At 37.9% G+C, this 26778-nt stretch overlaps 1 protein-coding gene across 2 annotated transcripts; it reads right to left on the bottom strand.

Moving 5' to 3' along the window:
• Positions 1-549: 549 nt before the first annotated feature.
• Positions 550-26778, bottom strand: LOC115427055 (multidrug and toxin extrusion protein 1-like). 2 transcript variants are annotated; one of them, XM_030145456.1, is made up of 16 exons: positions 26293-26771; positions 14780-14881; positions 14617-14685; positions 14251-14399; positions 12150-12192; positions 11985-12029; positions 11804-11901; positions 11585-11682; positions 7077-7258; positions 6869-6977; positions 6090-6165; positions 5730-5799; positions 5505-5637; positions 5297-5391; positions 1900-1963; positions 550-1816 (listed from the first exon to the last, which is right to left on the bottom strand). In XM_030145456.1, the coding sequence occupies exons 1-16, from the start codon at positions 26467-26469 to the stop codon at positions 1608-1610; spliced, it is 1719 nt and encodes a 572-aa protein (XP_030001316.1). In that variant the 5' UTR covers positions 26470-26771; the 3' UTR covers positions 550-1607. The 2 variants fall into 2 exon arrangements, 1 of the variants encoding a protein (XP_030001316.1); XR_003936439.1 differs by having other exon boundaries at positions 1744-1816; positions 5297-5323; positions 26293-26778.

The following is a 26778-nucleotide window of genomic DNA, read 5'->3' as shown; positions in this document are numbered from 1 at the left end:
ACAATATGCAAAAAAGTGACAACACACAGCGTGGTCTGTGTCTGTCCTCATGTGTAGGCTCTTGAGCCATGTGTGGTGTCCAAGTGGGCTATTAAAGACTTGATTTGATTTAAGGAGGGTCCACTCAGTCAATAAACACTTTCAGCTGATCACATTACTGGACAGGAAGGGCTCAGGGATTGTCATCTGTCCACTAACTGAAGATGTCAAATATAGTATAAAGTAAGTGAAGATGTAAGAGATGTAGAGAAATAAAGTACATTAAATGTCAAGCACTTAAACAATTTTCACAAAAATTACCAAAAGTGAGTCATTAACCATGTTGAGTCCCCAAATTCTCCAAATTCTTTCTGTTTCTGGACTGCTGGAGGACCAGTCTACCTTGATGTGGAACTGCAGAGGGTGTTGCAGAGCCATAATCAGGATCTAATGAAGTCTTACCCCACTGCCTGGTATACAATACTGTATACTATCTAAGCTGTGGTAATGAAGTGTAGTGTGAGGTTACCTACTTCTGCAAACTTGCAACATATATAGGCTGCAGTCATATTAATCATTCAACTATTTATTTGGTGTTGATGAATGATATATCCCATGTACATAAATAGAAAATTATCACACTACATTAATCACAGTTTACATTTTGGTATTGCTTGTTTTCACTGTGATTAAATAACTCTGGCAGCAAAACTTCATTTGGTCATCATTGCTGACAAAACTGTCAGACCATGTAGAGTCACAAGTACAATTCTGAGATAACACTGCATGATTATTATTGTTCACAAGACTAGGTGAACATCTATAGGAAGCTACATACTGCTACAACAACAAAATAATACAATAAAAACTTAAAAAAAAAAAATCACAATATCTGCCTTTTGGCCTTGCAATGACAGGTCTTAAAACACTTGAAATAATGCCAGCTAAACTATTACTATTTATGGGTTTACCATCAAAATACATAGAATGTTTTCTCTTTATATTCACTTTAAATGGAGGCACAGAATGTGAACATCTCAACTGTATAACCTATAAATCAGAACTTTTTGGAATTCACTGTTTAATCCTATCCTATGGCACGTAGGATAAGCACTGAACAATACAGTACATCTGCTGTCTCCATATGAAGAAGTGGTTGTGAATATAGGATTTCAACACTAAAGCTCACGCCATTCCTCAACAAATAGTTTACTTAAGGCACATTAAGAAATGGTAATATCTAAGAGTCCACAAATAAGCTCCAAAATAACATCACAGTGCAAACACTGGCATTCATCAACTACGATAAGATTTGTAAAAGCTACAGTGTAATCCTATTTCCCTTTAAGAAAACAACTCTGAAAGCTCTGTTTTTCCAGTTCACCTGTATGCCTTTCAGCTTCTATGGCATGCTAATGTGCTGCTCTGACATAAAGTGGCTGACATAAAAGTGTTTTGGTTAAAAGCTGCACAAATCTGTATCAAGTACAGTATCAAAAGCATGAACTACTTTTTCACACTATAAGGTGATTCAGTGTTAACATTCAAATATTACTTCACTGAGATTAAAGCTTCAGTTCTGAATCAGAGAGCTTCCTGAGACTGCTAGCATTAAACTATCAAAGGAGTCACTTCAGCAGCTTGACAAGGAACTCATTGGCTATGATTCCAATGATGAAGATGACGATCATGAGCAGCAATGTCAGGCCCCGCCGTAAAACCAGCTGAGTAACAGTCAGGACATCTCCCACTGTAGTGGTAGTGGATTTATGCTGGTCTTGAACCTCAGCACTCTCACTCAGGACAGTGCTGACCTGCGCCTGATTCCTACTGCAGTCTAGAAGTTTAACAGAGAAACATCAATATCAAAACTTACTTTAACAAAATGATGCTTCAGTTGTGTCACAGTGGCTACTGTACCTATATTTTCAATCCTAACCATCTCTTTGTCTTCTTTGATCCGGACTCCAGCTCTCACAAGAGCCTGAGAAAAGACATCAGGTTTGTTATTCATAACACATCTGCAATTCAATGCATTTAAGACTGATTGCAATCACCAGCTAGCATTCGGGCTGCTCTGGAGATGTATGTCTGACAGTCTAAACCCCCTCTTCAGCAGGTCAATGTTCATAAGATGGATACTGAGGTGGTGCTGACATCATGGTGTAAATTTGGACAAAAGGATGTACTGGTCTCCGAACACAGATGCACATTAGGGCGGCTGTGGCTCAGGAAGTAGAGCAAATCCTCTAATAATTGAATGCTTTAGTCATGTACTGTTATGTCCTTGGGTAATTCATTTCACCCACTTTGCCTCCAGTATCACTCCCACTGGTATATGAATGTGAATGAATGTTTGGTGGTGATCGAAGAGGCAGCTGGAGTCAGTCTGCAGCTACGTCAGTCAGGGCAGCTGTAAACTACAGATGTAGCTTACACCTCCACAGTAATGTTAATACTGATTTTAATACTGACCATAAGTCTTCTGTTAGTTTATAAGACACCTGTGATGGCTCTTCAGTTTTCATTCTCTTTCTAACGACAGGCCTAGATATGAATGTTTACTCTCAGTCGGTTTCTTAGTACTGCATGTTTAGTAAGCTACTTTATCTCTTACGATATCACAAATTTACAGCATAACCCAACTCCCTAAAACTTCCCAGCACAACTCCAAGTTTCCCTTTATGCTGATGATATGCGACTGTTTATATCAGACCCTCCCTCAAGCCTTCCTGAATTACTAACTCCGCTTACTAAATTCAGGAAAATATCTGGCTATAAAGTCAATCTTCAGAACAGTGAAAATATGCCGATTACACCTGTGGATGGGTCATTTTTTGGGTCAGGGCCCTTCAAAATTAGCCCTAAAAAATTTAAATATCTAGGTATATGGATCACACGTGACCACAAGGATCTCTATAAGGCCAATTACCAACCTCTGTTGCATAATCTCAAGCAAAATTTAGAGCGCTGGGACCCCCTGCCTCTTTCCTTAGGAGGTAGGATCAACACAATCAAGATGAATGTGCTCCCTAAATTTATGTATCTATTCCAGCGCCTTCCTATTTTCCTAACAAAATCATTTTTTTCTTATCTCAATAGTCAGATATCATCCTTTATTTGGCATAAAAAACCATCCAGAATTAACAAAAATATATTACAGAGGCCCCACACAATGGGAGGTATGGCACTTCCAAATTTCTCATATTACTATTGGGCTGCTAATATCAGAGCATTGTTATATTGGATGAGGAATGATGTCATTAGTCCTGAGTGGATGGTATTGGAGAGGGGATCTATTGGATCTAGTTCTTTGGTAGCTTTATTGTGCTTTAAATTACCATTTAAACAGCCAATCTCAGCCTTTACCTCTAATCTAGTTGTTATCCACTCTGTTAAAATCTGGAACCAATTTAGACGGACCTTTAATCTCACTGATCTCTCATATGCCACACCAGTGACAAGGAATCATATGTTTACTCCATCAATGATAGACAGAACTTTTGATATCTGGTCAAGGAATGGAATAGGTGAACTATCCGATCTCTACATTGGTAATAGATTTGCCCCTTTTGCGCAGCTGTCACAAAAATTTAATTTTCATAAATGTCATTTCTTCAGGTACTTACAGGTGAGAGACTTTGCAGCCTCTAATTTTGACTGCTTCCCATTATGTCCTTGTAACTCTACAACATGTTATTCTTAAATGCAAAGTTGACACAAAAAAAGTTATAAGCAGAATCTATACAACACTTAACTCGCATAACCTGAACAGTTTGGATGGTCTACGAAACAAGTGGGAAGCAGACATAGAGGAAACAATTCCAGAAGCAATATGGCAAAAAATCATACAGAGAATATACTCTTAGACACTCTGTGATTCAGTTCAAAGTAGTGCATCGTCTTCATTGGTCCAGACAGATTATCCAAGATTAAACCAGACATTGACCCTACATGTGATCGACGCAGGCAGACTCCTGCCACATTGCTACATATGTTTTAGTCCTGTCCCAAGATGCATAATTTTTGGCAATCCATTTTTGACACATTCTCTAAAATATGTGGGACAATAGTGCACCCATCCCCACTGATCTCTTTGTTTGGTGTAGCTCCGGTGGATACTCCTTTTATTGGGCACTGCATGAATATAATGGCCTTCTGCTGTTTGTTAGCTAGGCGCCTAATTTTATTGAAAAGGAAGGATGCTCTCCCTCCCACATATGGACAGTGGATCAGAGAGGTTATGCACCATATTCATCTCGAAAAAATAATATATACCATTAGGGGTTCCATCAGAAAATTCTATGCCATTTGGCAGCCATTTATCAACTTTGTAGAAGGTATGGAAGCTACTGACATGTCTGTGTAACTTAAATATCTTTGTACCTTTTGGCTTTGTCATATTTATTTATTTTTACTTTATTTATTTTTAATCATCTTTCCCCTTGTTTATTTATTTAAATGTAAGTGAACTTACATGTGTGCATATGTGTACATATATTTATGTATGTGTATGTATACATGTGTCTCTACATGTATGTGTTTGAAGGGGGTTTACATATTTCTTTATGTAAGTGTATTATGTCTGGCTGTAGATAAATTTATCCAAGGTCCAGTACTTGGGGTGGGTGGGATGAATGGGAGGGAAGGTGGATGGGAATTGAATATAACAATTTCATGTTAAAGTTGTATGTTTCTTTTTGTTGACTTGAAAACTGAAAATAAAAAGACCGTGATCAAAAAAAAAAAAAAAAAAAAAATAGGTCAGCTGGTCTATAAGTCTCTCCATGGTCTAGCACCAAAATACATCTGTGACATGTTGGTCCCACATGAACCATCTCGGACCCTGAGAACCTCAGGGACTGGTCTTCTCCTGGTGCCCAGAGTCAGGACTAAACACGGTGAAGCTGCATTTTAGTTCTATGCAACTAATCTCTGGAACAGTCTTCCTGATGACGTGAGACAGGCCTCTACTGTGACAATGTTTAAGTCCAGGCTGAAAACACCTCTGTTCAACTGTGCATATAACAACTGAAAGGGTTCTGTCTGCACTCTCCTCTTTTACTTTGTTTTAATTGATTATTATTTATGTTTTATTGATTATGTTTTAATTGTAATTGTGTGTTTTTAACCTGTCTCTTTTCCATTTTTGTAAAGCACTGTGAATTGCCCTGTGTATGAATTGTACTATACAAATAAATCTGCCTTGCCTTGTCTATTATCAGTATTCCTTTCTTAATACAGGCCAGTTCCGTTATATTAGGATAGGATTATTTGGATCTCTTCTACCATGGCTGTTTAGGCAGTGTATACACACCTCTTCAGCAGCCTTTTTCCAATCGAGCTTGAACACAAAGACAATGAAGAAGATCATCTGCATTAACACACAAAGGCTAAGTCCTGTCCAAAGTCCTGCAACAATGAGAAATGGGTTTTAATTGCTGTTCTGATTGTTACTTAATCAGCAGAGTTACAGCTACCTGTGGGACATGTTAATGAACCATATATGAATGGTCAGTTCTTACCCACAATCCCCATCTTTGCTGCAAACATTAAGGATGCACCAATGGGAAAGCCGATGAAGTAATATCCCACCAGATTACACAGCGCACCAATCATCTGTTTTCCTGCTCCTCTAAGGACACCTCCAGTCACGCCCTGTGAATATCAGTCAGATAAATGATTTAATTTCTGTTCACTATACAAATAGCAAAAATGTATGAAAAGCTTAGAAAAAATTTATTTCTCACCGCAACAGCATCAGCAAGATGCATGAAAGCAAAAATAATCATGACATCAGCAACCCTCTGTAAAATGTCCCTAAAAACATGCAAGTTCAGATTCTTAATGGACTCAAAATAAGCTGAATATCTACAACTGGGTATGAGACAACATACTTGTTACATTTAGCAGACTGTAAAACACAGGGTAGTTAAGAGCTGTTACTGTTCAGTGTTTTGGAGGAGAGTTCTTCAGATTAGACCTTAAATGCATAATATAAATTTATGTATAAGTTTAGTGTATGTGGCATGTTAACACAACTGCTACAGCACTATAGTAACAGTAACAAAATCAATCAGCACACGAAAGAAATCAAAGCTTGTACTGACTGCTCTGAGGTGAATATGTATCCAATGGCATTTCTGGAAATGCCAAGAATGGTTCCCACAAAACAGGCGATTATGACTAAAATGAAAAGAAACAAACAAAATAATTACTGTAAAAACAAACTTGATATATCAACAGGGAGTTAGACAACACAGAAATTATAAGCTATTATTTTCAATAATAACAATATTTTCAAGATTGCAGTTAAGAAATAAACAATGTTGACAATTTGACTTCATTAATAAACCTAATAATTACTGTATTTCTACACTAAAATTTAAACAACAAAAAGAAATAATTCAGCAGTTGAACTGCTACGAGTAGAGAATTGCCATAGATAGTATTTAGTTGAGCATATTAAATAAATGATGATTTTTCTTTCATATTTTACAGTTTATTGTCTTGTTGACAGGTCTCTCATAGTACTGAATGAGATACTTATGAAGATGTTTCATATCTACATAGAAGATTCAGTATGTGGTATTAAGTTACATCGGTGAAGCTGAGGATTGCAACCAACTGAATAATCCTCACCCTCCTGAACTATGAAACACGAAAACACTCATCAAAATCTAGACGACTTTGATGAGGAGTATGTTCTAATTCTAAGGCAATGAACACACAATTCCCCTCTTCTTTTAATGGAACCCGACTTGAACGACAATATTATTTGCCATTTGTGCTGTTAGATCTTCCTAAATTTTCATAAATATTACACCTGGTCTTTAAAAATTCTGTGCAAATGGTATCTAAAAGATGCACTGATTGAGTTAGCTCTTACATGAACAAATTATAGGAACTTTGCAAGATAGCTTGGCCTGCTCTACATTTCCAGCACCAAGAGCATTCCCGACTCGGACACTGGCAGCAGCAGCGAATCCTAGTGGGAACTGTGGACAGACGGATGTTCTTGGTTCATGATATCATTCACCATATCAAGCAATAGTCATTTATATAAGTAAAAGCACATAGCAATTTAACACACTTACCATGTACGCCACAACTGACAGCTCATAGACTATAGACTGAGCCCCGAGCTCTGTCTCGCTGATCACACCAGCCAGGAATCCGCCGATCTCAAACATCCACCACTCCAGACAAAGCATGAGCATACTGGGAATAGCCAGCTGGATGAATGGTCCCCACTCCTGCAGACAGTCCAGTGACCAACCTGTGGGAATAAGATTACTTTATGTCTTTAGCCTATAAATATACATATGTTTCATTTCATTCATTCATTTTATTTGGTCCATCTATGAAGGGATCTGCTCCAGCTTTAAATTGTACCTCTGTCAATTAGAGGCAAACAGAATGCTTGTATGTGAGGCTGTGATTAGCATGTACGACTGATAGCTCATTCATTCATATAAATATATTGTTTTATCTTATCACACCTTGTGAAGATAGCTGCAATACTGTTTTTATAGTGTTTCTACTTGTCTGAATCTAAAATGCCTTGAAATGCCATGAAAAATGACAGTGCTGTGGCAAACTCAGGTGGCAGGCTTTTATGTTTCAGAATAGATGCAGAATGTTTTAAGAATTTACAAATTTTTCAAGGCTCTTAGGGATGTCATTGCTCCCAGCTATATCTATGTCCTCTTAGTAAAGTACGCGCTGCTACACATCTTGGCATCCTTGGGAAAGGTTATCTATTCCATTGGTTCGGTCGATAACAAAAGGGGACTGAATACTTGCAGTCAGGAGCCAAAAGCTCTGGAACAATCTGCCTGAAGAGGCCAGATCAGTTACTGAGTCGGTCTTTTAAATCAAATCAAATCAAATTGTATTTATATAGTGCAAAGTCAAAACAAAAGTCATCACATGACACTTTATATTTAGAGCTGTTCAGGACCAGACTCTTGATCTTTTAAATCCCCCTTTTATCTAAGAGCCAGTCCTGATTAATTTACTTTAATTTTCTTGCCCTGTCGTTTATCAGTGTTTATTGGGTTTTATACATTAAATTGTTTTTCTGTTGTTTCAGTGGATTACTTCACAATAATCATTTTGCAAAGTGAGAAGTTTTAAATATCCACTTTAGCCTTTCCTCTAAACTTCATTAAACAGTCATAGAAAGAAAATCTGTTTTGTCAACCATTACCCACTGTATGTTGACAATAGACAACTATTATTGTGTAAGACCAGGTACTTATATGACAAAACAGTCCCTCCAGGAATTCGTGATGTTGCGATCGCAACTATTAACGCAAATTCAACCAATCACCGCGAATTCTGTGAGGCGCTGCAATTTCGTCCAATCACAGCTGAAACTGAGACTTGCTTACTATGACCACTATTGAGTTGTGCTTGAAGCTGTTGTCCTGTGAGTCGCCTGTCACGCAAGCTGTTGACTCTCAGAAACTTGTCTTCTGATTCTGTTGTGGCTTTAGGTTTGCCAGACCTCTTTCTGTCAGCATTTCCCCCAGTTTCTGAGTGCCTTATGATGGTGAAGGAAACTGGACTTACTGACACCTTGACTTTCTTGGCAATTTCTCTGTAGGAAAGACCTAACATTTTTAAGTGTTATGATGGTCTGTCTCTCTTCTATTGCTAATTGCCTTTTCCTCGCCATTTTTATAGTAACACACTACTTTCTGCAGTACAATACTGTTCAAATAATGCTCACAACGGTATGGTACCAAAGTGTGTTCCAACACTACTTTTATGCAGACAGAGGGGGTTGGAAGTAATTAACTAATGTTGGGACACCTGTAGGAATTGGTAGCACCAACTTTCGAGGCTTGATCAACCTCCATTGCTGCAGAACTGCTTTAAGTTGTTAACCCATTTCTGGTTCGCCTTTATGTATAATTCTGAAATGTACATTATTTTTCAGTTTTGTTTAACCTTACTTTTTTTTTATTTTTTTGACCTCTGGCAGTTCACCGCTTACCTTTGTACCATTTCAAGCTGTTCACTGAACTTGAACTGCCTGAATTTCAATACAAAACTGGAAAAATTGGAGTGTTCTAAAACTTTTGACCGGTAGTGTACATCATCACATTTACTTCCTTGTTGTCGACTGAGAAGATGAGAAGATGAACATGTGCGAAGCATAACACCCACATTTACCGACAAATATCACTGCTAAAGTTCGTGCAAGTCAATTTCCAGATGTGTTGCACGAAAGTGGAGGTAAGCTGTTCTGTGGTGGAACACAAATGAAAGTGCCCACTCCACAGACACTTTTCAACCGCAAAACATGCAAGGAGAACAGCTGAAACTGGAAGAGGACAGACGAGTCACAATGACAGAGGCTGTTGCATCCAGAACAACAGCAGGAGCTGAAAGGATCAAGGTTAGCGCAGATCTACTCTATAAGGCAATATAAGCGAAGAATAAATAACTCGTGGAGGCATACTTTCCTTTTTGTGTACTGTGTGTGTGTGCATGAGGGAGTGTGAGCGGAAGTCTGAGTGGAGTTAAAAAACAAGCTCACAAACACAAATAGTCGTTAAACTTGGTGTTGATGTTAATGTTTACTCTAATGTGTTAGAAAGCAACCTAAGTTTGGCTGCCCTGTTCCTGTCTCTGTGTGTCTCTATGTGCATGTCAGTCTCTGTGTGAGCATGTGTGTCTCTATGTGCATGTCAGTCTCTGTGTGTGCATGTGTGTCTCTGTGTGTGCATGTGTGTCTATGTGCATGTCAGTCTCTGTGTGTGCATGTGTGTCTCTATGTGCATGTCAGTCTCTGTGTGTGCATGTGTGTCTCTATGTGCATGTCAGTTTCTGTGTGCATGTGTGTCTCTATGTGTATGTCAGTCTCTGTGTGTGCATGTGTGTCTCTATGTGCATGTCAGTTTCTGTGTGCATGTGTGTCTCTATGTGTATGTCAGTCTCTGTGTGTGCATGTGTGTCTCTATGTGCATGTCAGTTTCTGTGTGCATGTGTGTCTCTATGTGTATGTCAGTCTCTGTGTGTGCATGTGTGTCTATGTGCATGTCAGTCTCTGTGTGTGCATGTGTGTCTCTATGTGCATGTCAGTCTCTGTGTGTGCATGTGTGTCTCTATGTGCATGTCAGTTTCTGTGTGCATGTGTGTCTCTATGTGTATGTCAGTCTGTGTGTGCACGTGTGTCTCTGTGTGTGCATGTGTGTCTCTATGTGCATGTCAGTCTCTGTGTGTGCATGTAACCCATCTAACCATGTAATGCATCTAACCCTAACCCTAAATATACCACTACATCATTAAGGAAGCAAAGATCATGTGTTCGGTTGTATAAATGTGAGATGGGGGTGGGATTTAATAAGTTTTCTTCTTTCCATTCCTTTTTGAGCAGCACATAGTGAATTTATTTTGTTATTACCAGTGTACATGGCAGTTGATATTTTGTCTTGATCACCTTTATTTATTAATGTATTTGCTCTGATATTAATTCCTTGGACACAAAAATGTTTAATTTTTTCTTCTGCTCAAAACAAAAGAATGAATGAAAAAAAAGCCTGTTTTGTTTAAAATCATTGCTTCCTGGCGGTGTCATATCAGTACTTGGACTCTTGTATGTTTTGTCTGTCTTGTGTGTCATTTCCTGTTTTATTTTGTTAATCCTCCTCTTGTGTCATGTCTGGTGTCTTTGCTTCCTCTCCCTGATTGTTTCACCTGTGTTGATTACCTGTCTCCGCCCTGATTTGTTCCACCTGTGTCTCGTTGTCTTCCCTCCCTTCTGTGTATTTAAGCCCTGTGTTTTCCCCTGTCCTGTGCCAGTTTGTATTCCTTCCTTGTGTTGTGTATACTTACCAGCGATTCTCTGAACCTGTTCGTCTGCCTGTCTGTTCGTTCCTGACCCGGTTTGTTCCTCGACTTCTGAGCCTGTCTGATCCCTTCCTGTACCTCTGCCTGATTCTGCCTCACTGGTTTTCGACTTTTTGCCTGGACTTATGGTTAGTGCTTTTGCTTTTTCCCTCATGTACCGTTGCCTGTTTGTTAGACTCCCCGTGTATGACCTGGTCTGTCCCCTGACGCTTCTCTGCTTTCTCCTAGTCGGGTTCCCCTCGTGTGCTCCCGACCCGGGCAGAGAGCTTCCCTTTTTGGATTCGGACATCGTGACGAATCCACACAAACATACCTGCGAGGATTCATTCAAGAAACCTTTTTGTGAACTGTTTTTCCTGTCCGTGTTTAATAAACACTCTTTAACTATATTTTTGTCTGTGGGTTGTGCATTTGGGTCCAGATCTTGTGTCACTGGTTCTAACAGGCGGTTTTTAAGGCTAAAAACTCAAAAAAGACTGTTCTAGGTAATTTGCAAATGCCCATGTTCCAGTGACTTTAATAAAAGAAGCCTCGAATCATCGCAACTTTCACTGCAATTTTTTGAAAAAGCTGCCGTAAAATCAGGCATTTTAGGTTGCAACAATTAAAAAAAAAAAAAAAAAAAAGCCCGCGAAATCCAGGAGGCACTGACAAAAGGAATGGAATTACTATACAACAGAGAGTAAATGTAGTCAGTAAAAGACAAATTTTACATCACTTCAATAAAAATGATAAAACTGACCTCCCCATGTGGCCTTGTGCAGACCTTTCCAGTAGATGTAAATGAACAAAACCACAGCCAGTAAATACTGTGAGATGGCATTGGCTGCTGCTGATCCGCTTTAAGACAGAAAAAGTAAAAACAGATACAAAAGTAAAAGACAGTGGGAAATATTTCTTTTTTGAAGGATTCTTTTTGTTTTTGCAGCGACAACTTCATATTAACAATAGAAAAACTCACGCAACACCCATATCCAGAGGATAGAGGAAGACATAGTTGATGATTGCATTGAGGACATTTCCAATTGCTCCGGTTATAACCTGAGGCCAAATAATTCCCTGTAAACAAAAAGACAATGTAAATAGGTAAATTTCATTTGCTCCATTTGTCACTTCTGTGGTGTTATGCTAAGGATCCACACCTGATTTTGGAGATACCTCCCTTGGAGTTGGTACATAAAAGCAGCCTGCACAGAGACAACAGAGCAGCATTAGTGAACAATGGAGCAAACCTGAACTTCAGAACAAATGTCAGGCAAAGATTAAAAATCATGTATAAATTTGTGTCTGTAATGAACCAGACTTACTGGTAGAGCAGGCATGAAGATTTTGACATATAGCTGGGAAAGACTTCATGAGAGAAAAACCAAAAGACAGAAGCATACATGTAAAGTTACACGACTGATATATGCTGACACCAATCTACAGAAGCGAAAAGTCTAACCAAAGAGCTTTGCTTTCATCTCAGATTTTTTTTACCTAAACAATTCATTGAAATTCACATTTTTTAGTAAAATGTGGTTTATATAAAACATAAAACAAGATGTAACAAGATTAAAAATTATATACAGCCCAATTCCAAAAATGCTGGGACATTGTGTAAAATATAATATGTACAGAATATAATAATTTGCAAATTTCATAAACCTATATTCTATTCATAGTAGACCATAGGAAAAATGGCCACGGCTCATCTGAAATGGACTGATGTAAAGTGGAAAAACTGATTAGTGGTCATATTAATAAAGATCTTAATTTCTTTTTGGAAACCATAGAAACCATGCCCTCTTGACTACAGACAATAGGAACCATCTGGCTTGTTACTATCGCTCAGGTCAAAATGCTGCATCTTTGATGGTATGGGGGTGCATTAGTGCATATGGAATAAACAGGTTTTAGAGCAACATCCTGATCCAGCTCCCATTATTTGTAGATTTGTAGTACAAGAGGTGCTGAATTGGTTTGTCTGCAGTCCAGATCTTTCACTAAATGCAAACATTTGGTGCATCATGAAATTCCCAAAACTCCAGCAACTGGTTTCCTCAGTTTCCAGAGGTCCACAGGCTGTTGTTAAAAGAAGAGGGGACACTACACAATGATAAACATGACACTATCCCATCAAACTCAAAATGATCTCTTTTTCTTAAAATGGTCTCTGTTTAAACATTTATGTTACTGTGTTCTTCTGTGACAAATATGGGTTTACGAGATATCAAATCACCTCATTCTGGTTTTATTTACATTTTATACAGTCACAACTTGTTTGGAATTGGGGTTAGGGTTTACAGAAGACACAGCAAGATGCAATATTTTTTTATTGCTAGCTGACCTGTGACCAGTGTTGAACAGTGTTACTTGTAGGATGTAAATTAACCAAGATCTAACAAGACAATGGTTAACAATGTAAAAAAAAATATATGACAAGACAATAACATTAAATATATAAAAATGCAAAACAAGAGGAAAATGAAGTAAAAGATATAAAAAGACAGAAACATATAGAAAGACATAACGAGATGAAAAGCAAAAAGCAAAACTAAGTGAAAGACATAACAGGTTACATGACATGACATGACATGACATGACAAAAACACACAAGGTCTGATTTAGTACTTATTGTGTTCAGTGTTTGCTGAATTTCATAACATTAAATCGAATAAACAAAATGTGTGCAATCTGAGTTCTTATTCAACAAAACAATTTCAAAGGCTATACTTTGAAATGTATAAATACAGAAGTTGAATGGCACTGTTACCAGTCTCAAATCCCAGCATCTGTTCTCTTCCTTGTTGCACACTTTTTATACTTCCATTCTTGTAATGTACTTTTATATTTTGTATCTTTACCCAGCTATATCTCAGTTTTATATTACAATATTGTCCAATTTTGTACATTTTTTTTTTGCACTGCCATATTTCATATTTTCTAATATAAGTTTATATTTTACTGTGTTGTATACTCTATGTATAGTGCACCATCACTGGCAAAGACCACCTGCAATTTCATTGTGCAACCTTTGTTGCAATAAAACCTATTCTATTCTATTCTATTCTATTCTATTCTATTCTATTCTATTCTGCCACTTGGTAAAGACATATAAACCATACATTAACAATATCATAATGCTTTTGTAATTTATTTTTTCTGTTTTGACATCAGCTTTTTTCTTTTGCTTGGTTTCATTTGCCTTCTTTACTGACTTTCTATTCCCCACACAATAGTAGGCATAATGGGTATTCGTCACATTATCACATTTTCTTGGACTGAAAGCACAGAGAACTAAGATAAGCCTCAGTGAATCAGTTCTATTTTAAGAACAGATATTTACAAATGTTAAGAGTCTCTATAGGTAAAATGCATGTCCAGTAGTGACTGAGATGCTGAATGTGTTTTGATTAACAGGCTGACCTGGCGACCTCTGGGCTCTGTTTGACAGCGAGCAGGAGGGTTTCAGTGTTGATAAGTACAGCCCAGCAGGGGAAACAGGCCAACAGCAGGATCAGAACCCCTCTTTGAAGAATCACACCCACACGCTTCAAGTTACCGCTCCCATACGTCTACATGAAAGAGGTAGACACATATCCACATTAGAAGTGATGGAAAACAGCAAAATTGCAACAATAACTGGCCCAAGAAAACTAACTTGATACATAAGCTCATTGCTGAGTTGTTTTTCTGTGGACCCCAGGAGTACTTGGGAACCCAGCAGTGGTAGATGTGTTTGTTTTACTTTGACAAATAAAGTGAAAGAACAACCTGTGTTAAGAACTTTACCTGTGATATCAGAGTATCGCAAGTTAAAGACAAACCAGTGCCAATGGAAACACCAGTGACATTAACCACCTGAAAGTGAAAAATATGATGAGCAATAAAATATAATGAGCAAATAGGCTGAGCATGAAATAGTTAGAGATAAAGATAAGCAGTCATGTCTCACTGCAATTGCTAATGCTACACTGGCAAGTTCAGTTTTCCCCAGGTGGCCACAGAACACCGTGCTGATGAAACTGATCATGAAGATCATTAACTGGGAGATGACCTGGAAAACAAAAAACAGAGGAACAGAAGGACTCATTCAGATATGACACTATCATACTGTGTGCAACAAGCCTGCTGACAAAAATATTTAAACAAGTAAGGATACTAGATGCTTTTTGTTAGTTTTCAGATGATGGGTTTGTATGACAGTGCATTTATGTTTGTATTTGTATGAGCATGTGTTGTTTCTTTTACTGTAAGAGGTAGGCCTGTCACAGTTACAACATAATTACCTCATGCCAATTACTTGAGCTAGCAGTCATTATTTTGCATAAAAGTGATAAATGTCTCTAATCAGCTACATAAAAACAGTTGGCTAAAATTAAGCTAACACATTTTGTCAATATTTTTTTTTTCCATTTTTTGACTGATGCCCTTGCAACGACATGCTGTGGTTGCTTTCCCTTTTTCTTCTGCTATGAATGCTATGAAGAAGCAATTCTATAAAAGAATACTTAGTAGAAGGGCTGTGCAATTGATCGAAATTCAATTACGATTTCGATTATTACACGCAACGATTACAAAAATTATGTAATCAAGAAAAAACGATTATTAATTTTGAGTTGTTTAATTCACGCACACGCAAGCTCCCATGACCTGCTCTGCCCCGCCCCCCTCTAAGCTACAGCTGCCAGCTAGCCGGCAGGTCCACCCCAAGAGGAAAGTTGTACCTAGCAGTCTGGAAAAATGGCAGGAGAATCGCAGCAGAAGTCCTTGGCAAACAAAAAAGGCAAGTCACATTCAATTGTATGGAATCACTTTGGGTTTGATGAAGAGCAAAAACCCATTACGTGCAAAAAGTGTTTCGTAGTTGTGTCCGCACCGACCGGTAACACAGCAAACCTTTTTAACCATCTAAAGTTTAACCACCGCGACCTTTATCATAATCTTATGAAAAACTAAAACACATAAAAACAACTCCGTCTACAACTTCGTCCACAATGCAATCTTCAGTCTCCGAATCTCTTAACGCTGCAACTCCCGTATTAACCTAACTGAAACCTCACGGCACGTCACTGAATTTACTGTTTCATACTACACTGAACATACTTTAATTTATAATTTGCACTTTACGTGAGTTTTTTTTTTTTTTTTTTTTTTATTGCTTCAGTTCTATGGCAAGTCTAGAGCAGTTTAATTCCAGTGCACTATTTGTTTACAAAAGGAAACATACTTGAATTTACAGTATACTTATTTGCATTCAAAGATTTGTTGGTTTCGTACAAAAGTGAACATACTTAGTTTTAATGGTTAAAAGCTTTATTAATATTTAAAGAGTATATCTTACATTGTTTTGCAAGAAAAAAATAAACAACTTTAAGGTTAACAAATAATCGTTTTTAATAATTGTGATTTCAATTACTGCTAAAATAATCGTGATTTTTTTTTTTTTTCTATAATCGAGCAGCCCTACTTAGTAGTATAGTAAGTAGACTTAGACTGTAATTAGACCTACATTAAAGTGAAGGCATAAAGGTAACAAAATTGACAATAGCATTAGTAACTGCAATTATTATTATTATTATTGTTATTATTATTATTATTATTATTATTATTATTATTATTATTATTAAGTATAACAGTTCATTTCCAATTCAAAATTCAATAGTGACAGCTATAATTATAGCTATATTAGATAAAGAAGCAATATACAGTAAAATAAGTAAAACTTCTGTTGTCATTTGTAGCAGTCAGGAAATGAAAAGCATAAGGGAATTTTACATCAACTGTGAAGGAAAACAGAAATACTGTACAGCTATCACACTTGCCTGTAGTGGGAAAAGCCACAAATTGATTTTAGGAGTTATGTTGCCCTCTGGTGGTTTGTTTTCCAATGGACATTTTTCTATACTGATGATGACAAATTAAAGGAAAAATCTACATTAAGCATCTCAGTAGGCTACTGAGCCTACCATGTGCCACAAGAACAGCTTCTATGCACGTTCAACCTTGATTCTACAGGGTGGGGAAGCAAAATTTACAATGAACATTTAGTTGTTTTTTATCAGCGGGCACTACGTCAATTGTTTTGAAACCAAACATATATTGATGTCATAATCGTACCTAACACTATTATCCATACCTTTTCAGAAACTTTTGCCCATATGAGTAATCAGGAAAGCAAACGTCAAAGAGTGTGTGATTTGCTGAATGCACTCGTCACACCAAAGGAGATTTCAAAAATAGTTGGAGTGCCCATAAAGACTGTTTATAATGGAAAGAAGAGAATGACTATGAGCAAAACTATTACGAGAAAGTCTGGAAGATACTATTAAAGAAGAATGGGAGAAGTTGTCACCCGAATATTTGAGGAACACTTGCGCAAGTTTCAGGAAGCATGTGAAGGCAGTTATTGAGAAAGAAGGACACATAGAATAAAAACATTTTCTATTATGTAAATTTTCTTGTGGCAAATAAATTCTCATGACTTTCAATAAACTAATTGGTCATACACTGTCTTTCAATCCCTGCCTCAAAATATTGTAAATTTTGCATCCCTACCCTATACAGTCTGTAAATTCTACTGAATGAATGAACACCATTGTAACAGAAGCTATTCCTGCATCTGTTGTCTTGACAATAGTGGTTAAACAAGGTGAATGCCTGTCAAGTGTTCCACGGTTGAAATGTACTGACTATGAGTTATCCTTACATTAAAACAACTTTGCAGTCTTATTTCAGCTTTACTAATGAGTTTAGATCACTTCCTGGAAAAGTATATTTGGGAGAGCCTAGTCTCATTACATCAAATCTGACTTAAAAGAACACTAGAAAACACACTAAATAGAGCACAGACATCTGCATAGGAGGTTTAGCCATTACTGTTCTGTCTCCTTTAGTGCTCTACTCATATATTTCAGTATTACACATTTCCATCACACATTTTAATGCCTCAGCATGTGTTTTTTAACCACCAGATTTCCACAAGATCACAAAACAGCTGAATTGAGAGTTAAGACAACTGACACCACGATGGCCAAAGAACAAAACCTCCTATCTGGAATATGCACTTTTCTTTTTTTTTTTTTTTTTTAGCAAATTTTAAATATCTTGCTGTTTTCTTGCAGAATGATACTTCTAAAAAGTAATATAGCATATGTAACAGCATATTACTTATTGGATTTCTTTACCAAATAGCATTCTGCAAGAAAACAACAAGTTTTTTTGTTTTTTTTTTAGTTTTCTAGTTTTCAAGTGCATTTTTCAGATGGGAGGTTTGGTTTTTCAGCCACCAACCAGCTGTATTAGTTTCTATGTAACTGTACTGGTCTTACTATTACAGTTTCTATATCCCCTATCACTCCTTATGCTGTGTAGTGACAGAAACTAACAACATTCTGAAGTGAGTGAACACAGCTTTGGTAAACTCCGACATTAGCTATTGTCACCTATGATATAAGCTTTTGCTGGTCTTATGTGAGTTCATACACATTTTGAATAATGCATTTGTGGTGACCATGTCAATGCCACACACCTGCAGTGCCTGCACATAGTGGAAGCACTGCAGTGTAGACGCTTCCCCAACAGACATCAATGCAACTGGTAAGAATAAAAATGGTGATTGAAATACTGTTATAAGTATTCATGCTAAAACAAAAGTGGGATTTAGTATGGCACCAGTATCACTGCACCATTCCAACACAGGTACAGCACCAACTAGGTACAGGTGAACTGACTTTTTCCCTATAGCAGATATGCATTGTAATTCACCCTGGCTTTAATCCATGAAGATGCATCAGTTCCAGGTTTTGGCTGGGACATGCTGGCTCACTGGTTTGGCTTTCTCATCACTTCATTCCCTTAATGGAAAAGATCCATCATAATGTTATTAGGGTCTCTTCTGTTTTTCCTGCTGAAACAAAGTCTGTTCAGTCTAGATTGAATCAATCCTGTTAAAACTATGGGAGAAATTACTGCTGTTTCCTGTGTTACCAATCAAACCTGTATTACTCTATGCTTGGTGAGTGATAGTCCTCAGTTTGAACAGAGCATGTTTTCAATCCATGTGTGACTATTTCCCTCACTATTGTTTGTGTAAAGTTGTGGAATTAACTGGCATACTCTCCAATTCTGGTGTTTCACTTGGAATATTTCATGTCATTTTACGTTACACAAAAAAATCACCCAGAAGGGTGGAAAATGTTTAGCTCTGAGCAACCAACATTTATTGACTATAAACCTTACTGGAAGTTTTCCTATAAATCAAATATAACTATGTTAGATATGTCTTTTTTTCTTTTTGGCAGGACAAGCATTCTCAGTAAGGTTCACATGGTGGAGTTTTAGGTTATTGAAAACTGTAATCACAAAGTAATCAAATATCAACAACAACAAACAAAACTATCAATCAACCGATTTTTCCATAAATTTGGACCAGCCACAGCAAAGGCACAATCACCCCACTGTTTGCACCTGGACCGTGGGACATCCAGTAGATGCTGCCCCACAGAACGCAGGGCTCTGCTGGGCTGGTGTAATTACAAAGTCTAACAGAGTAGGTGCAAGGCCATGAATGGAACTGAAAACAAAACACAGGACTTTGAACTGAGTCCTGAACTGTACCGGAAGCCAATGGAGGGACTATAGGACAGGTGTGATGTGGTCATGTTTACGAGTGTTTGTGAGGAGACAGGCAGCAGCCATTCTGCATGAGTTATGGTGGTGCAGAGAGGCCTTGTTAACTCCAACATACAGAGCATTGCAGTAGTCCAACTGTGAGCTTATAAAGGGATTAATAGCTTTCTCAAGGTCACAGTGGCTGAGGAAATGCTTCACTTTTGCTAATAGGTGGATAGAGGAAGTTCTGAGACAGCCAGAGTTTTATGTCCTCCAGACACTTGTGGATGGACTGAAGTGAGTGTAGAGTGCGGTGAAACTGGCAGATAGATTTGAAGGTCGTCTGCATACAGATGGAAGGAGACATTGTGTCTAGAAATCACCAAAGGGCAACAGGTACAGGGAGAATAGAACAGGGCCCAGAATAGAACCCTGTGGCACACCAGATATTACAGGGGCTGAAGAGGAGGTGAGATCACCAATCATAACAGAGAAAGTCCTGTCTGTTAGAAAAGATCTGATTCACTGCAGCACAGTTCCCCGAAAGCCCACCTGCTCAGATAGACGTGTCAAGAGGATGGAATGATCTACTGTGTCGAATGCTGCACTGAGATGTAGCAACACTAACAGGACAGGTTTTTTACAGTACTCTACTCAGCTAATCAGTACTACAATGAAGTACGCTGTTGCCAATAAAGTTTAAATAAAATATTTTCACCTCTTTTCATGAAATGATTGTGATAATGTGATTTATACTTGATAAAGTGTAACTGGGACTGTGAATATGTAATCACCTGCTTCTAGTGAAAGGTGATTATTGATGTGTATAAATAGGAATAAAAAGAGAAACATGTCTGAGAGGAAAATTATTCCAACTCTTAACAGTGTAGTTAAGTTAGATTTACATGTGGTCGATCTCATGATCTTTTGAGGTAGAACCATAATTGTGCAATTGAGGCATTTTTCTCAGGGAAAAACCTAGACTGATTGGATTAATTTAAATATACTGTCTAGCCCTGCTAGAAATTCTGCATTCCTAACCCTAACATCTAAGTAAACACAAGTGCACATACACATGATACTGCACTGCACCTGTTAATTTATTATACTGATGAATTTGGCCTGCTGAAGTTTTATATTGAATTACAAATATTTTTTTTATATTCTAAGATAAATCTAAGCCATCTGTGTAAATCAGGCTCAAGGAACTTAAGAGTTGAGAAGCCAATCCTGCAGTTAGTGTACTTACAATAATTCATTGTCATTATTTCTTCAGCAGCAGCGAAACGTGTTACACAACCTCTGCAAGTCAGTGTGGACTAAAACTGAACACTTAAAGACATCAAACACTAAGGTATCACTATGAACAGAATGAAATTAACACATCAATCTAGTGTCTTGTGCTAATGACAATAATTCTATAAATCCATAAGTGTGAGCAATACCCTTGTGCGTCCCCTCTGAAAAGTAGACCATATGAAAAAGTTTCAATCATGAGATTGCATAGGCCTAATAAAAGTATTTATTCAACAGGATAATACATCACCTGCCCCCTGTTACATTTCAAAACTAATCTTCTGTACACTAATTTAGATCAAAGCAGGTTTTAGCAGGCTAACACACTATTGCACCTGGATTGTTCCTTCATGTGGTAATAATTTGGCCTCACAATTTTTGGAAAAAAAATTAGTTTAATGTTTTTAATCATTCTATGAGAATAGTTGCATTGTACGGAGCCCGGGAAGGGACATGAAGAGAAAAAAATTATTGCATCATAACGCAATAGTTCAAAAGTATTGCGTTATAATGCAATAGTTTTTGCGTTGTAACGCAAAACTATTGCGTTATAATGCAAAAGTATTGCATTATAACGCAATAGTTTTTGCGTTATAATGCAAAAGTATTGCGTTTAAATGCAAAAGTATTGTGTTATAACGCAATAGTTTTTGCATTGGGATCTGCATTCTGGATCCGGCAGGTCGGTCAGGTCAGACACACCTGTACCCTGCAGTCCTGTGCCCTATGCATGTGTAGTTCAGATGACCATAACTCTTTCATTATTTGTCCGATCGGAAAAATTCCAACAGTTTCTGAAACCTGAGACTCTGTGCTTTATGGACATTCTTGGGTCAATGCGAAAATTTCACGGGCACCCATCCTAGAAGACGCAAAATAAGCCATTCTGTGACTGGGGACGCACACAGCAGAGCGGATTCACGGAGCGGAGAACCGGAGCGCATAACGGAGTGGATAACGGATTAGATCTAGTTTTGGAAAATGTAGGCAAGACGGATATCCCAAGTTCCATGACCCCCCTGGAGGTTTACAGATGGATTTGTGACCGAAGGAGTGACTGATGGAGCAACATCTGAAGAAGAAAGGCAAAGTTCACCCAGTTCCATTTGGTGGACTGTCTACATGACTGCAGCACTGTCTCCTTTTTTCCATGTAGTTTTTACTTAATTCACTTTAGTATATGTGTAAATTGACGCTTATACTGCATGGTGGTTTTATAAAATAAAGTACGAACTGTGTTAGTTTGTAGTATGTTGGACTTTCTGTGTGTAAAAGTGTGCATGACGCTCTACAAAGTAAGAGCGCATACGCTGATGTTCGGTGACTTTTTTTCTTCAATAGTACAATTTGACCTTGTTTTGTTTGTCTGATACACTGTTCTGTGTGTGTTATTTTTCCATGTGTCCATTGGAAGTTACATTCAAGGATGAAGAGGGAGACGCCACGGTGATGCGCAAAGGCTTTGGTGACTGTCCACATCACAGATGAAGGACGGAGGCAGAGCCTGATGATCAGTCCAAATACCACAGACATTCAACACATCCACAGGAGGACTGACTTTTGGTGTGAACAGACTATTTTCCATGTGCAAACTGTGCCATAGGAGCACTGCCTGGATCAGAGCTGTGAACTGACCGAACTGTTTCTGACAGAACCACGAACATGAAGGCACTCTGCAGACATAGAACGGACAAATGCCCTGTGTGTGGGGGGTAAAACACCTGTAGAGTTTGCATTTTTACCCTGTTTTTGCACAATAAAAGGAAAATACTCACACAGTTTGTTTTAAATACTTTTTATACTTTCAAAGTTCATATTTAACTTTCAAATATTGTATCCATGTGTAATTTCAGTGTTTTTCTGCTAAAACTAAAAAAAAAAAAAAAAAACCCTAATTCCATTTTAGTGTTCTTCGTCATTTTAAACTGTTATTACAGTATTAAAACAAACAGTGACGGCTATATTGAACGTTCGAAGTGATCTGCAAAAATTGACAAAACGACTCAAAGCATATTTTCCGACCTTTTTACGATCAAAATAAGAAAACCAGTCCAGGTGGACCATTTTAGGCTCAGGAGTATAAAGGATTTTAATACAATGCACACATCCTCCTGTCTCATGCGCAGATCATTCACACTTAGCGCACATCCACCTGGATCCATGAAGCTGCACACAGACGTGAAGCTGGGCAAATATGAATTTAATTCAGAAACCGTTGGAATTTTTGCTGATTGGACAAATAATGACAGAGTTAAATGGTCATACTACACAGGACAGGGGGGCGTCAGACCTGGCACGGTCGGACCCGAACTGGACTACAATGTATTATGTTCGGATCACAATCAAGAGACAGCATATATGATTGCGTTATAACACAAAACTATTGCTTTATAACGCAGTACTTTTGCGTTATATCGCAATAGTTTTTGCATTATAATGCAATAGTTTTTATTTTTTGCATGTCCCCTCCCGGGCTCCGTAGCATTGTTTAATGTTTAAGAATAAATATTGGTCAAGGAACTCAAGAAATGACAATCTTTTAAGATAAAGGTTAAAAATGTGTTCGTATATCAAAATAACTTAATTTTTTTTTTCTGAAAATTGTGAAAAAATTTATAAAATTGAGATTATTTCTCCTACATGTTTCTCCAGTTATGTATGGCAAAAAGCTTGAGTAGAGAAAGTATTTTTGACTCCATTTTTTTCATCAGTTCAAGTAGACAGAAAATGACTCATAAAACATATATGAAAATAATTTCTTTATTTTTGATTTTTTTTGCCCATGTCACCTAGCTCTAATTCTCCTGGAACCAAACACAGAGGACAATGTGCAGCTTTTACTGACCAACATTTATCAAATGAACCCTCTACAAGAGAAATACAACTACAGTATGTCATTTTCTTTGTTTTTAGCGGGACAAATATTCTCAGCGAGGTTCACACGATGGAATTTTAAAAGTGAATAGAAGGATAGAGACCATGGAAGCTGGTGCAGGTATTCCTACTACATAATGCACATTTCGGCCCCGCCCCGTGTCCCATCGATGTGTGATCGATGTTTGTTGCAGCATGGGAGGGCGTTTGTAAGGGTTTTCCTCTGCCTTCACAGGCCCAATTGCCACCAAACTCGCCAAATGAATAGAAACATTACCCAGCTATCTACTAGGCACAATTTTATGTCCGTATTCAAATGTTGTCAGGTATGCTGGGTGATTTTATCCGTCCTGGCTCACTCTGCCAGGCATGAAATATGTGACGTTTACGGACGACTCCACACTTTCGAACGGCTCTTTTAAGTGAACGATAAGAACCGATTTGTTGCAAGCCATTCATTTACGTGTGGTTGTTATATTCAAACTGCCCACACTGCCTTCATGCTTCACCTATGTGCCACATGAGTTTCAACTGTCCACGCTGCCTTCACCTAAACCACTAATGACATCTCCGAGTTTGAGTTGTCCGCAGCGCACCCCATTCACTTGAACGCAGCTACATGCGCAGCTAATTTAGGGGAGGACTTATCAGTGAGAGTCCGACTGACTGGACAAAAGACATTTACTGCTGTATCCAGGAGGAGTGGCTGAAAAAGCTGGAGATGTAGGATTAACTGGAGGAGCATCTTCTTCCTATGAATGCACATATGCATTCATGTGGTGGAAAAGCTGGGCCCTGGTGGACCCCAGCCTCCCCACAGTTTATGATACCTGTCTGCTGTTCTACTCTATGCAACGGGCTGTGAAACACGCTCAAAGATTACTTTCCTTTTACATATTTGAAGGTTTTTTACAAAACTTTTACAGTAATTACTTTCCCTGGTACCTAATTACATTTATGAAGGAGTCATTCCCTTGCTAATTCTATTACTTTTTCAACAAGTAATTAGTAACTATAACTAATTACTTTTAACAAGTCATTTGCCCAACACTGGTGGTTATGCTGCCATTCATGAAATTTCTACTGCTACCAGACCATGCTACACTGTGAAAGCTGCTCTTCACTACCGCTGTATGAATTTCATCATGCTTGACAGGCCAAACAAATACATGCTCTTCCCTTCATGCCTCGCATGTTGGCTCAAATTATTACCTGCACAATGCATGATTAAATGGTAATTTATGATTGGATAGTGGTGGCAGACAAGTTCTACTTATCATACTATCGTACAATGGCACCACAGGTACAATTCTGCTAGTGTAATATAAAACAAGATTATTTTAGAAAAGATTCAGTCGAGGCAAGAGAGTTTAAGATTTACTGAATCCAAATCACAGTAATACTGACTTTACCTGCAGAAGCCATTTAATTCTAATTTTGTATTTTAATACTGTGCACACATTTCCTGCATATTTCTTGTTAGAAATATTTGAATATTTGCCTGTGGGGATGGGGGGTAGAACAATGAGAATAGTACCAAATGGAGGTTTCTAAATGTATTCATCTTGATTTTGAGTCTGGAGATTATTACCTAATTGTAATTTGATGGTCTTTTATTGCAAAGTACATTTGTCTTTGTTGGATCTACACATCATACGGTTACATCTGTTGGCTTGTGAAAGTGTCATTTCCATTTCATTTTCAAGGGACAGTCCCGTGATATTTTCCCTCAGAGGCCACAATGCCTTGAAATTCTGTAAACAATGCAGATAACTTCTACATTAGTGGTGAGGCTACATTTGCATCTCAAATGTACAGAATGACAGCAGTGGTTAGAAAAAAAAAAAGAAAAGAAAGGTATACCACCTATATTTTGTATGCAAATTAGGGAATAAGATTAAGAGGAGAGCCTCTTATTATGGTATGGTACAGAGGAATCCAACCTGGAACCTTGACGTTTAATCCTTATTCTGATAGTATCCCCATGATATTTCATAAGCTTTAAAACTATATAACTTAAAGGTTGTATCTTGATTACCTGGGAAGCTGCAGACTAATGGAACAGGCCCACCTAGAATTTGGTCAATTTTCATGAAAAAAAGGAGGAAAATGTTACATGACATATGAACTATATTGACGTGATTAAGAAACTGAATTTCCTCCTAGGATCAGTAAAGTTCATCTGTATCTCTATATGTATGAAAATCCAATAAATGAATGAAATGTTATGTTATTGGTGTCAATAAAATGACATTTATACTGACTGGTGTGGCACCATTCTTATTGCTATTTGACCTTTTTGCATTAAAGTTATGGAGCATAATCTCACACCCCGTCCGAATTTTGAATTATTATTTTGATATAATTATGTTCTGAAGCTGTAACTTGAAATTTGGAGCCAATTAACACTGAAAACTAAATTTTTCCTCTTATGGTGATTCTGATAAAAATGTAACTACTTTCTCCTTGTAGACCAGTGTATAACAAGCTGTGGCGTGATAGTACTCTGGTCTGTTTTAGGTTGTCCGTCTCATTAAATGTTGCTGCTGTTAAAACACCTCTGCTCACTGTGACCCGTTATCCTTCAGTTTCTACTCCGATATGTGTCATGTCCAGGTCTGGTCAATGACAGGCTGGACAAACATATACGAGTACAACTGTGATAGGATATAAAAACATATTTACCACAGGTCCTGCCAGCTTGAAAAGTTGCCTCAGCTCCTCGCGGTAGTGGAGCGGGACAAACCTCCCGGGGCTCCGCAAGCACGAGCCACAGCCTTGGTCGGAGGAAGCCGCTTCCACAACTTTTACATTTCCAGTGGATTTACATACATCTGGGCTGTTTATAGAGCCGTTGTCCATGGCGTAACAAATATTAAGACGTTCTCAAGAATGTCTACAACGACTATCTCCCACTCAGAAACAACTACACGTAGTGAGTGGTATTTCACCCACTGACGGAGATAGGGGCGGAGAAGGCACATGTCGGAGGGTCCTCTCCCTTTGCATCAGACCAATCAGGCCTCAAGTCTGGGCGGACAACGCCATTGGACGAACAGGATGATGTAAGTCCACACGAAGCGGTCTCGTTACCTCGGATCAGAGGGCAGTGTTTAGGATGATAATCATTGAAAAGGAATAGCATACTATTTTAGCCAGTTATACAATGTA

Source organism: Sphaeramia orbicularis, chromosome 1 (genome assembly GCF_902148855.1).
Source record: "Sphaeramia orbicularis chromosome 1, fSphaOr1.1, whole genome shotgun sequence".
NCBI classification, from domain to species: Eukaryota; Metazoa; Chordata; class Actinopteri; order Kurtiformes; family Apogonidae; genus Sphaeramia; species Sphaeramia orbicularis.
This window is presented reverse-complemented; position numbering and strand designations above follow the sequence as displayed.

Bases quoted from the DNA above. Each gene is read 5' to 3' on its own strand.
- LOC115427055 (XM_030145456.1), bottom strand. From the start codon at position 26,469: ATGGACAACGGCTCTATAAACAGCCCAGATGTATGTAAATCCACTGGA. The intron at 11,902-11,984 runs GTGTGGATCCTT...TTTTGTTTACAG, and splicing joins GGAGGTATCTCCAAAATCAG to GGAATTATTTGGCCTCAGGT. The intron at 5,800-6,089 runs GTCAGTACAAGC...GCATGTTTTTAG, and splicing joins TACATATTCACCTCAGAGCA to GGACATTTTACAGAGGGTTG.